The sequence below is a fragment of the Camelina sativa genome, chromosome 12, assembly GCF_030686135.1.
Source record: "Camelina sativa cultivar CO46 ecotype springtype chromosome 12, ASM3068613v1".
NCBI classification, from domain to species: Eukaryota; Viridiplantae; Streptophyta; class Magnoliopsida; order Brassicales; family Brassicaceae; genus Camelina; species Camelina sativa.
This window is the reverse complement of record NC_141891.1, coordinates 33,548,350-33,560,439: the sequence shown is the minus strand read 5'-3', so window position 1 is coordinate 33,560,439 and position 12,090 is coordinate 33,548,350. Positions and strand designations below refer to the sequence as shown.

General features: G+C 38.1%; 3 protein-coding genes across 3 annotated transcripts; all 3 read right to left on the bottom strand.

Annotated features, from left to right (window-relative positions):
- Window positions 1-2,974: 2,974 nt before the first annotated feature.
- Window positions 2,975-3,769, bottom strand: LOC104734083 (uncharacterized). The gene has a single exon (XM_010453588.2). The coding sequence runs from the start codon at window positions 3,767-3,769 to the stop codon at window positions 2,975-2,977; it is 795 nt and encodes a 264-aa protein (XP_010451890.2).
- A 126-nt stretch (window positions 3,770-3,895) lies between these two features.
- On the bottom strand, window positions 3,896-7,080 carry LOC147932997 (uncharacterized). The gene is made up of 2 exons (XM_087477248.1): window positions 6,158-7,080; window positions 3,896-4,202 (listed from the first exon to the last, which is right to left on the bottom strand). The coding sequence occupies exons 1-2, from the start codon at window positions 7,078-7,080 to the stop codon at window positions 3,896-3,898; spliced, it is 1,230 nt and encodes a 409-aa protein (XP_087333374.1).
- A 2,083-nt stretch (window positions 7,081-9,163) lies between these two features.
- LOC147932996 (uncharacterized) lies at window positions 9,164-10,090 on the bottom strand. Its single transcript, XM_087477247.1, has one exon. The coding sequence runs from the start codon at window positions 10,088-10,090 to the stop codon at window positions 9,164-9,166; it is 927 nt and encodes a 308-aa protein (XP_087333373.1).
- Window positions 10,091-12,090: the final 2,000 nt, after the last annotated feature.

Here is a 12,090-nt window from a genome sequence, read left to right as displayed (position 1 = left end):
AATCCACCTCAACCTCCAACCTTCGAACATTCTTCCCCCATGCTATGTAAAGTCCATAATATACGCCCCATAGTTCTGCTAATTGGGCTGAACAGACGCCAATATTCAGCACAAAACCACCATACCACCGACCTGCATGATCCCGCAAGACACCACCCGCCGTTGCAGATCCCGGATTACCACGAGATGCTCCGTCAGTATTCAACTTAATCCATCCCTCAGTCGGCGCCTGCCATGCAACCATCCTTACCACCCCTTCCGCTGTATGCGGTTGATCACAAACCACCCGATTAGCTTGACCAACCTCCCTCGCCATATCCGGATGAACTTTACCTGATCCCTGCATTTACTGTTAGTACCAAATATGTTCCCACATCTCTATTTCCATCCCCACCAGACACCTATAGCAAAAAGTGTGGACCAAGACGACTCCGCAGCAGCCCCTGTATTAGTCAAATTGTTGTACAACCAGCCAAACAATGAAGTATGAAAAAGACCTGACGCTGCCGAGTTGGTACAAGACGAGACCAAACACCAGACATTGCCGGACAGTCCCTCAAAATATGAATTATGGACTCCTCGCCCCCTTTACAGATAAGGAAAATATTCGTGTCTCCCAGATGCCGTCTATACCTCTCCTGATTGGTCATGATGGCTTGCTGGGACACCAACCAAATAAAAATCCTCACTCGCTCTGGAACCATCACCCTCCATACCTTTGCGTAGAAATCTGTCATATTTGGCTGGGGTGCCCGAGTTGAGGTTAATAAGGCATAAGCAGACTTTACAGAGAATCTCCCATCAGCTGTACCACTCCAAGACAGCCGGTCTTTAGCTCCAGTAACATTATCAAGCACTATTGCAGACAGTTCCAAACGTGTATGGTTCTCGACATATGGTAGTATACACTCCAATAACCAACCGGATTCATCACTCCATAAGTCTTTCACTTTAATCGTGTTCCATCTTTCTGGTAATGATGTAACCACACAATCCTTCAAAGGATGCTCTGATAACCATTTATCCTCCCAAAAACGGATGTCTCTACCATTTCGCAGCACCCATCGATACCCTTGGCAAACCACATCACGCAAACCAACCCGTAAACTTCGCAAAGTCGAAGAACCCGGTTTCTTAGCAAATATCCAACCAGTCTCTTGAATTCCTCCTACCTTGTATTTGCTTCTCAGAACACTGGCCCAGAGACTAACTTGATCCCCCAACAGACGCCATCCCAATTTTGCAAGAAGAGCTTTGTTCATATGTTGAGAAGCGCGTATCCCCAACCCTCCCTCACAGCGAGGCAAACAAACTCTATCCCATGCAACTAAGTGCTGCTTCCTCTTTTCTGGTGTACTACCCCACAAAAAGTTCCTCGACACCTTATCCAACCCATCCAGCACTGACTTAGGTAACAGAATCGTACTCATCGTATGAACTGGGATGGACGAGAGGACCGACTTAGTTAGAGTGAGTCTTCCCGCCATACTCAACAGTCTTCCCTTCCATCCTGCTAACCGTGATGTAACTTTTTGAAGGACCTCGCCAAAAGTATCTTTATTGATTCTCTTCTGTAAGACTGGCATACCCAAATACTTCCCTAGGTCCACAGTTGCTTTAATCCCGCTCTCATCACTCATCTGTTTCCCCAGCTCCCTCGAAACATTATCAGAGAAAAAGATCTTGGATTTCTCCAAGCTAACCTGCTGACCCGATGCAACACAAAACTTCTCCAAGACTCGTCGAATAACACGCACTTGCGATACCGAAGCCTCAGCAAATAGTATCAAATCATCCGCAAAACAAATGTGGGACAATTTCGGACCCCCTCGTGACAAAGCAATAGGTTTTCACTCCCCCAGTATGATTGACTTATCAATCATGTGACAAAGCCTCTCAAGGCACAACACAAAGAGGTAGGGGGACAGGGGATCCCCCTGTCGTAAACCTCGAGCTGGTGTGAAGGCTTCAGTCTTCTCACCATTCCAAAGAATCGTCATTGAAGGGTCCCGCACACACCTAAGCACCCATTGAACCTAACAATCCTCAAAACCAGCCGCTATCAAGGTATCCTCGAGGAAGTCCCACCTGATTCGATCATAGCTTTCTCCAAGTCTAGCTTCAAAAGCATCCAACCCTTACGCCCTTTCTTCTTACGCATCGAGTGGACCGCTTCTTGAACCAAGACAATATTATCACTGCTTAACCTCCCCGGGATGAAGCTAGACTGAGCTGGACCAATAAGCTTCGAGATAACCCCCTTAAGTCGTATCACCATTGTCTTTGTAATAATCTTAAACAAGACAGTACATAGACTAATGGGACGAAACTGATTAATTGTTTCCGGCTTAGACACTTTTGGTATCAACACTACCAAAGCATCGTTTATATGAGGTGGTAACTGACCTGAGCTAAAAAACTCCAAAGCAAACTTCACCACTGAGTCACCAACCTCTCCCCAACAACTTTGGAAGAAAATGGGCTGATAGCCATCCGGACCTGGGGCTTTGTATCCTCCCATGGCTCTAGTCGCTGCTTCCACTTCAGACTCAGAGAAAGGTCTATTAAGACACTCCTTCTCCACTCTCGTCAAGCTCACAAAACCATCTCGTGGTAGACTAGCAACCACTATAGGAACATCATTCATAGAGTACAACCGCTGAAAGTAACTCACCGCGATATCCTCCAGCTCTGAAGCACCCGTAACCCAGACATTATTCTCATTTTTCAGCATCTCTATACGATTTCTCCTTCTTCTTATAACCGTAGCAGTATGAAAGTAGGTTGTATTACGATCTCCGTGTACAATCCACTTGTCTCGAGACTTCTGGAACCAAATCATCTCCTCCTGTTCAAGAACCTCTTCAAACTCTTTCAACATATCCTCTTCCTCACGTAACATCTCATCTGTCTACGTGACCTCCAACCTATCCTGGATCACCTTAATCTTATTTATTAACATATCCTTCCTCTTCTAAACATCTCCAAAAACATCACGATTCCACTTTTTAAGAGTAACCTGTAATTCTTTCAAGGCCTCTGGTGTTTTTAGTTGAACATCCCATGATGCAACCAAAAGGTCTTTAAAGCTAGGATGCTTCAGCCACGCCGCTTCAAACCGAAAGGGCCGTCGACTAGCATCTCTCACCACATCAGGACATAGTTGTAGATATAGCGGAGCATGATCCGACGCTAGAAAGGGTAAGTGTGTCACACTAGCATCCTGCCACTTCAACCTAGAGTGAGCACAACACAATACTCTATCCAACCTCTTCGCAATAAAGTTATTCTCAGTTCTTCCTCTCTGCCAAGTAAACTTATTGCCTAGAAACCCCATGTCAATCAAAGATAACCTTTGGATCCAATCTCCAAACTCCAAGGAATCAGGAGATAATCTTCCATTCCCTCCTGACCTCTCATCAATGCGGACTATAGTGTTAAAGTCTCCACCAACCACTATAGGACCTTCTAAAGCTTCAATAACCTCTCGCAGCTTATCCCATAAACCTGATCTTCTGCTTACCGATGGTGCCGTGTAGACAACAACCAGGTTCAACAACTCATCTCCATTTTGTATTGTCGCCACTATATATTGTTCGGACGACTCAATAACCGTGACTTCAACATTATCAGACCGCCAAAGTAACCAAAGACCCCCACTCTGCCCAACAGCATCAACCCTAAACGAATTTTCAAATCCCAAACCACAACAAATTCGACTAGCATTCTCTCCTCCAGCATGCGTTTCAAATAAAGCAAGGATATCCATTTTGAATTTCTTCATTAGGTATCGGATTGCTCTCCTAAAAGCGGGTTTATTTGCCCCCCGACAGTTCCATAATAGACAATTCATTAGAATTTGCAGACAAACCTTCACAACTATCGGGGCAACGTATCATTGCTCCCCCCCTCGAGCTTCATCACTCACCGGCCCTATCCGCCGCTCCGTAATCTCTCCAACCATTTCCTCCGCTTGATCGGGACGAGGGGGCACAGGAAGCATGTACTCACCACTTGAAACCTGCCCACTCATTTGGTTTCCGCTTACAACTTGTCCACTCAACGGATCTCCACTCTTACCGGAATACACTCCTCCCGATCGACCCAAACAGTCCGACTCCACTCGCAACCGTTTACCAGTCGAATACAGCAACTCCTCCCCTTTGGTTAGTCCGAAGACCAAACCTTTACTGGGCTTCTCACTACAAGAAAACAAGGCGATTACTGACGGAAATTACTGACGGCACTAATCTGTCGGTAATTACCGACGGCTTACCGACGAATATCTGACAGGAGATTAGTTTGTCGGTTGTTCGTCAGAAATTTACTGACCGACAAAATCCGTCAGTAATCCGTTAGTTTTTCTGACGGATTACTGACGGATATATAATTTTCTTCGCGTGTGTCAAATTTGGGTCGGTGATTTTTGATCTGTCGGTAATCTGTCAGAAATAACCGATGGAAAACTGACGGATATTAACTTTTCGTCGGGTGTGTCAAAATTTGGTCTGTTTTTTTCGATCCGTCGGTAATCCGTCAGTAATAACCGACGGATTACTGACGGTTTATATGTGGATAGTGTAAAATCTTTCTAACTTAGCTCCATAATGCATTATTTTATAAGCAATGTATAAAAGATGAGTTTTCAATGCCTAAGTAATCTTGTTTTAAACAACATTCTTCAAAATTTGTGTTTTTATAGAAAAATAAGTTGTTTACTTAAAAGACTTATGGTGTGGTATTACATATTATGGGGATTATGGGTAAGTATTTGCCATTTGTCTTTGAAATTATTTTTTCTCTCTAATTTAATTATATAGATGTTTATTTTCACAAATGATTTCGTGGTTAGTATATAATACATATTATATACATATTTGTCAATAAAAATTATGAAATTAAGAGTTTTAATCTTAAATCCGTCAGTAATCCGTCAGTAATCCGACAAATATAATATTGACAAAATTTTGGTATCTGTCGGTAATCTGTCGGAAATAACTGACGGAAAACCGACGGATATCAAATTTTTTGCCCGCGAGCTAAATAAAGTCAAATTTTTGGGACGCGGGAAATGAAAAAATTAAGACATCCATCAGTTATTCCGTCAGTACCGTTGATATTACCAAAGCACTTCATCTTCTTCTCCCCATATTGTTTTTACTTTTCCAAAAATCTTTCTCAAATCCTCTCTCCATGGCTGACCTCCATAGATTACTTCCTTCCAATATGGCTAGTCTCTCCTACCACTCTCTCCAACTTCTTATAAGATAAGTTCTCTTTTTATGTGTTTAAAATTTTTGCTTAGTTCTCTTAGATTTCTTAGGAATAAGATAGATTTGTTAGGTTTGATAGTTTGTTCTATTTGGGTGTTATTGATTTGATGAATTAGTTTGTAAGAGATGTGTGTTAGATTTGTTAGAATTGGGTTTTATTGGATTTGATGATTTGGTTTTGATTAATTGGATTTGATGAATTTGTTTAGTTTTTTTAGGGATGGGTATAAAATTTTTATACATTTTATAATTTTTGATATATTTTGTTTGTTTTTTACAATGGTTTCTAATATTGTTAGTATTTATTTTATACATTTTATTTATTTTCAGTTAAGTATATATTGTATATTATGAATTTTTGATATTGTTAAGTATATATTGTTATTTTTTGGAACAATTTTTAGTGTTTTTTAACAATTTCTTGTTTTGGGTTTTTAGAATATATTTTCTCAAAGTTTTAAACTTCTGAATTTAAATATTTAAGCATTTAGATAATAAATATTTTTAGTATTTAATTAAAATTGTATAATTATGCTAATTTTATTTTTCTAAAATTTTAATTTTTTTTTAATATTATATATATAATCTGTCGGTAATTCTGTCGGTATAATGAGAAATTTACGAATCGTTAGCCGTCAGAAATTCGTCAGTAAAACGACTGTCAGAAATTCGTTGGTAGAATTTCTGTCAGAAATCCGTCGGTTAAACTTCTGTCTAAAATCCGTCAGTAATTTCTGACGGATTTCTGACAGAATAATTTTTCCGACAATCTAGATCCGACGGACATTTCTGTCAGTTTTTGGTCGGTAATGCGTGTTTCCGACGGCTATCTGACAGATATGCCTGTCAGATCTAAGCTGTTTTCTTGTAGTGTCTGGGCAAACATTTGTTTCTGTTTCGGCCCATTATTTTTGGCTACTTGCTTCATAACAGGCTTTGAAGCCTTAGGCCCAAAATGCTTATTTCCTTTTCCCTTATTAGACGGTCCACCAGAACGCAGATCTTTTGCTTGAGGCGCACGACCCACATTTAAACAAAGATTCGAGGGAATTTGGTTCTCCTTATTCACTCCGACACTTATGGGATTCTCCCTTAAATCCTGTGATAATGGTAGATCCTCTAACCTTCCAAAACGGTTAGATGTTTCCAAATCTTGCCTCCTGGTAATATCCTGCAGATTACGTTCCAGATTTCCGCTCGTTTCTCCCGCGGCAAACACCATCAGGCCGACCCCCGTCGTCGTTTGCCGGCCCCTTCGCCGGACCTCCGTGAAACCGTCAGTTTGTGGGACTACTGAGCTCGTCCCCTTCTCACCCACCTGATCAGAAACTACCATACCCATCTCCGTCACCGTGTCAGACTGTCGCAGGAGACATGCATGGACTAGATGACCATAGATTCCACACGACGAACAAATGTTTGACAATCCCTCATAAGAGACAAAATAACGTTCACCATTAATCAACACCGTTCCTTTCAATGGTCGTGAGAGGTTAACCTCCACACAAATTCTAGCAAATCTTGCCCTCTCAAACGACAAAGTAGTGATGTCCACCCTCAACGGCTTCCCTAGACCGCGGGCAATGCTCATAAGTATCGCCCTGTGATAATAGTTATACGGGATATTCGTTAGACGTACCCACACCGGCGTCGTCACGATATCATCTCTCAATGGATCAAAGCTCGAAGACCAGTCTTGCACCATCAAATAGTTACCAAAGATCCTCCATGAACCACCTGTCAACGCCGCTAAGTACTCTTCCTCAACCTCAAAACGAATCATGAAGAACTGTCGGGGCAAATCCATGACGCTAACCGTTTAGCAAAAGGGTAAAAGTATAAAAAAAATATAACCGTTTAGTCTACCAACATATAGCATATTATTTGGGATCGAATTAGAGAAGTCTGATCGGACTACCATAAATTTTCAAAATCCTAGTAACCTATAAATTTTAAAGGACTAGTACTATGTATGATCTGGATGGAAGACCAAATTCATTATAAATGCTTCGTCTGAAAGATTTCATGATCATAAGTTTGATTTTGGAATGAAAAAAAAAACTAAAACACTAAGATTTTTTATAGATTGGTTCGTCAAGAATTGATTGTGGAATGAAATTTCCTAAAACCACACACATTTGTTTGTTTATCTTCTAAAGAAAATGCAACGTTAACCATCAACTATGATTTCTACATGATGATTTAAAGAGAACAATTACGAAAAATTTGACAATTTCTGCAAGATGATGGAAGCATTCGAAAAGCCTTTAAAGAAGTAAGTGCATGCAAAAAAAGCCTTCGATGATACGATTGCAATACACACAAATTCTTTTTGGAAAAATAATGTTTTAGTTTCTTTTTTCAATTTTAAGATGATGGCACAAAATTAGACTCATCTTTTAATCAACGATCCAAAAGTTAAACTTAAATATTAATTATATTGTAACTCGACATAATTTAAAACAAAATCTATTTTATACACAAAAGCTCCCAACATCAAATTGAAAATAATTTAATTATATTGGTTTATATTTTTACTTGATTTAAGAATAAAAAATGTATATATTAATACTTTATTCAAGCTCCATTTGGTTCTAAACACTTGTGAAAAAAAATAACGAAGAAAATTGAGGGTAACTTCATTCATTCATTGAAAATTCATGCTATGCATCATTTATATTTTCTAGATCTTAATTTTGTTAAGGATATTATTAATATTCTTGGGTTGATACAAAGATAATTTCTTGTTTCATTTTTTTGGGTATGGTTAAATTGTGAATTTGGTAAATAACTAAATCTGATATATATCAGATTTATGATGGTGAAAAATTTGTATGATGATTTATTAGATTAATATAAGGTTTATTTGACGAAAAAAACTAAATTTGATATATAAAGAAAAAATTATTCGGGGAAATGTCTTTACTCAAGTGGTTACAGCACCACCTCTGCGACCGAACCCACCGGAATTCGACTCCACTAAGTCGCGTTACCCCGCGCAGTAGGGTTTGACTATGAATCGGGCCTTGTCGTTTCAATGATGACAAAAAAGAAAAAAAAATTACTCAAATGATATCCAAAAGTTGGTTTATTTCTCATATCTAACAATGTTCTAAAAATTGCTTAGATGTTTAGTGCACTGGGTGTAATTACAAGTTACCCATTGGGTTTAGTTTTTCAATTTTGATTAAAAAAATACACATCAGCAAATTAAAATACACATCATTTTCGATTTTCCACGTCACAACCCGAAAAAAAACTTAACGGCTGAGTTATAATATTTACGGAAAGATGAAAGGTCTCGTCGATTCATATGACGGCTGAGTTATAATGTTTTGTGGTAGAGTTATCACAATAAATAATCTGAAAGCAAACAGTTAATTTATATTACTTGACGGCTGAGTTATAGTATTTACGGGAAAACGAAAGGTCTCGTCGATTCATATGATGGCTGAGTTATAATGCTTTGTGGCTGAGTAAGTATTTGCCATTTGTCTTTGAAATTATTTTTTCTCTCTAATTTAATCATATAGATGTTTATTTTCACAAATGATTTCGTGGTTAGTATAAAATACATATTATATACATATTTGTCACTAAAAATTATAAAATTAAGAGTTTTAATCTTAAATCCGTCAGTAATCCGTAACAATATATATATGGTGATGAATAATGCAAGATTCATATCATCAGCAGACGCATTTTCTTATAAAAACAGTACTAGTAATCCGTAACAATATATATATGGTGATGAATAATGCAAGATTCATATCATCAGCAGACGCATTTTCTTATAAAAACAGTACTATTATTTCTTTGATAAATGAAGAACTGAAGCCATCTGATCATACCCATTAGCTTCCTTCTTCGTTATGTGAGTACCACCAGCGTCAGCGCTGGGCAAACATTTGTTTCTGTTTCGGCCCATTATTTTTGGCTACTTGCTTCATAACAGGCTTTGAAGCCTTAGGCCCAAAATGCTTATTTCCTTTTCCCTTATTAGACGGTCCACCAGAACGCAGATCTTTTGCTTGAGGCGCACGACCCACATTTAAACAAAGATTCGAGGGAATTTGGTTCTCCTTATTCACTCCGACACTTATGGGATTCTCCCTTAAATCCTGTGATAATGGTAGATCCTCTAACCTTCCAAAACGGTTAGATGTTTCCAAATCTTGCCTCCTGGTAATATCCTGCAGATTACGTTCCGGATTTCCGCTCGTTTCTCCCGCGGCAAACACCATCAGGCCGACCCCCGTCGTCGTTCGCCGGACCTCCGTGAAACCGTCAGTTTGTGGGACTACTGAGCTCGTCCCCTTCTCACCCACCTGATCAGAAACTACCATACCCATCTCCGTCACCGTGTCAGACTGTCGCAGGAGACATGCATGGACTAGATGACCATAGATTCCACACGACGAACAAATGTTTGACAATCCCTCATAAGAGACAAAATAACGTTCACCATTAATCAACACCGTTCCTTTCAATGGTCGTGAGAGGTTAACCTCCACACAAATTCTAGCAAATCTTGCCCTCTCAAACGACAAAGTAGTGATGTCCACCCTCAACGGCTTCCCTAGACCGCGGGCAATGCTCATAAGTATCGCCCTGTGATAATAGTTATACGGGATATTCGTTAGACGTACCCACACCGGCGTCGTCACGATATCATCTCTCAATGGATCAAAGCTCGAAGACCAGTCTTGCACCATCAAATAGTTACCAAAGATCCTCCATGAACCACCTGTCAACGCCGCTAAGTACTCTTCCTCAACCTCAAAACGAATCATGAAGAACTGTCGGGGCAAATCCATGACGCTAACCGTTTAGCAAAAGGGTAAAAGTATAAAAAAATATAACCGTTTAGTCTACCAACATATAGCATATTATTTGGGATCGAATTAGAGAAGTCTGATCGGACTACCATAAATTTTCAAAATCCTAGTAACCTATAAATTTTAAAGGACTAGTACTATGTATGATCTGGATGGAAGACCAAATTCATTATAAATGCTTCGTCTGAAAGATTTCATGTTCATAAGTTTGATTTTGGAATGAAAAAAAAAACTAAAACACTAAGATTTTTTATAGATTGATTCGTCAAGAATTGATTGTGGAATGAAATTTCCTAAAACCACACACATTTGTTTGTTTATCTTCTAAAGAAAATGCAACGTTAACCATCAACTATGATTTCTACATGATGATTTAAAGAGAACAATTACGAAAAATTTGACAATTTCTGCAAGATGATGGAAGCATTCGAAAAGCCTTTAAAGAAGTAAGTGCATGCAAAAAAAGCCTTCGATGAACGATTGCAATACACACAAATTCTTTTTGGAAAAATAATGTTTTAGTTTCTTTTTTCAATTTTAAGATGATGGCACAAAATTAGACTCATCTTTTAATCAACGATCCAAAAGTTAAACTTAAATATTAATTATATTGTAACTCGACATAATTTAAAACAAAATCTATTTTATACACAAAAGCTCCCAACATCAAATTGAAAATAATTTAATTATATTGGTTTATATTTTTACTTGATTTAAGAATAAAAAATGTATATATTAATACTTTATTCAAGCTCCATTTGGTTCTAAACACTTGTGAAAAAAAATAACGAAGAAAATTGAGGGTAACTTCATTCATTCATTGAAAATTCATGCTATGCATCATTTATATTTTCTAGATCTTAATTTTGTTAAGGATATTATTAATATTCTTGGGTTGATACAAAGATAATTTCTTGTTTCATTTTTTTTGGGTATGGTTAAATTGTGAATTTGGTAAATAACTAAATCTGATATATATCAGATTTATGATGGTGAAAAATTTGTATGATGATTTATTAGATTAATATAAGGTTTATTTGACGAAAAAAACTAAATTTGATATATAAAGAAAAAATTATTCGGGGAAATGTCTTTACTCAAGTGGTTACAGCACCACCTCTGCAACCGAACCCACCGGAGTTTGACTCCACTAAGTCGCGTTACCCCGTGCAGTAGGGTTTGACTATGAATCGGGCCTTGTCGTTTCAATGATGACAAAAAAGAAAAAAAAATTACTCAAATGATATCCAAAAGTTGGTTTATTCCTCATATCTAACAATCTTCTAAAAATTGCTTAGATGTTTAGTGCACTGGGTGTAATTACAAGTTATCCATTGGGTTTAGTTTTTCAATTTTGATTAAAAAAATACACATCAGCAAATTAAAATACACATCATTTTCGATTTTCCACGTCACAACCCGAAAAAAAAACTTAACGGCTGAGTTATAATATTTACGGAAAGATGAAAAGTCTCGTCGATTCATATGATGGCTGAGTTATAATATTTTGTGGTAGAGTTATCACAATAAATAATCTGAAAGCAAACAGTTAATTTATATTACTTGACGGCTGAGTTATAGTATTTACGGGAAAACGAAAGGTCTCGTCGATTCATATGATGGCTGAGTTATAATGCTTTGTGGCTGAGTTATCACAATGCATAATCTGAAAGCAGAAAACGAAAGGTCTCGTCGATTAATATGACAGCTAAGTTATAATGCTTGACGCCTGAGTTATTGCACAAAATAAAACAAATGTATTATAATACTGCATTGGACAAGTTTTCGCATTGTGCCCAACTTGTTTACATCTAGAGCATGTGTTTAGCTCATGGCTAAACGCGTCCAATCCGTAGTCTTCAAGAACAAGCTCCACAAGATTGTTGTATGTTGTGCCTCCATCTATCTGCACAACTATACACCCTCTATCGTCGGTGTTAAATACATATCTCTGTTTCTTTACCCAATTACCGGAAACA

Excerpts from the sequence above, each read along its gene's own strand:
- LOC104734083 (XM_010453588.2), bottom strand. The coding sequence starts at position 3,769 with ATGGATATCCTTGCTTTATTTGAAACGCATGCTGGAGGAGAGAATGCT.
- LOC147932997 (XM_087477248.1), bottom strand. The coding sequence starts at position 7,080 with ATGGATTTGCCCCGACAGTTCTTCATGATTCGTTTTGAGGTTGAGGAA. Across the intron at positions 4,203-6,157 it reads GGGCCGAAACAGAAACAAAT|TGAGAAGCCCAGTAAAGGTT; the intron begins GTTTGCCCAGAC and ends GTTTTCTTGTAG.
- LOC147932996 (XM_087477247.1), bottom strand. The coding sequence starts at position 10,090 with ATGGATTTGCCCCGACAGTTCTTCATGATTCGTTTTGAGGTTGAGGAA.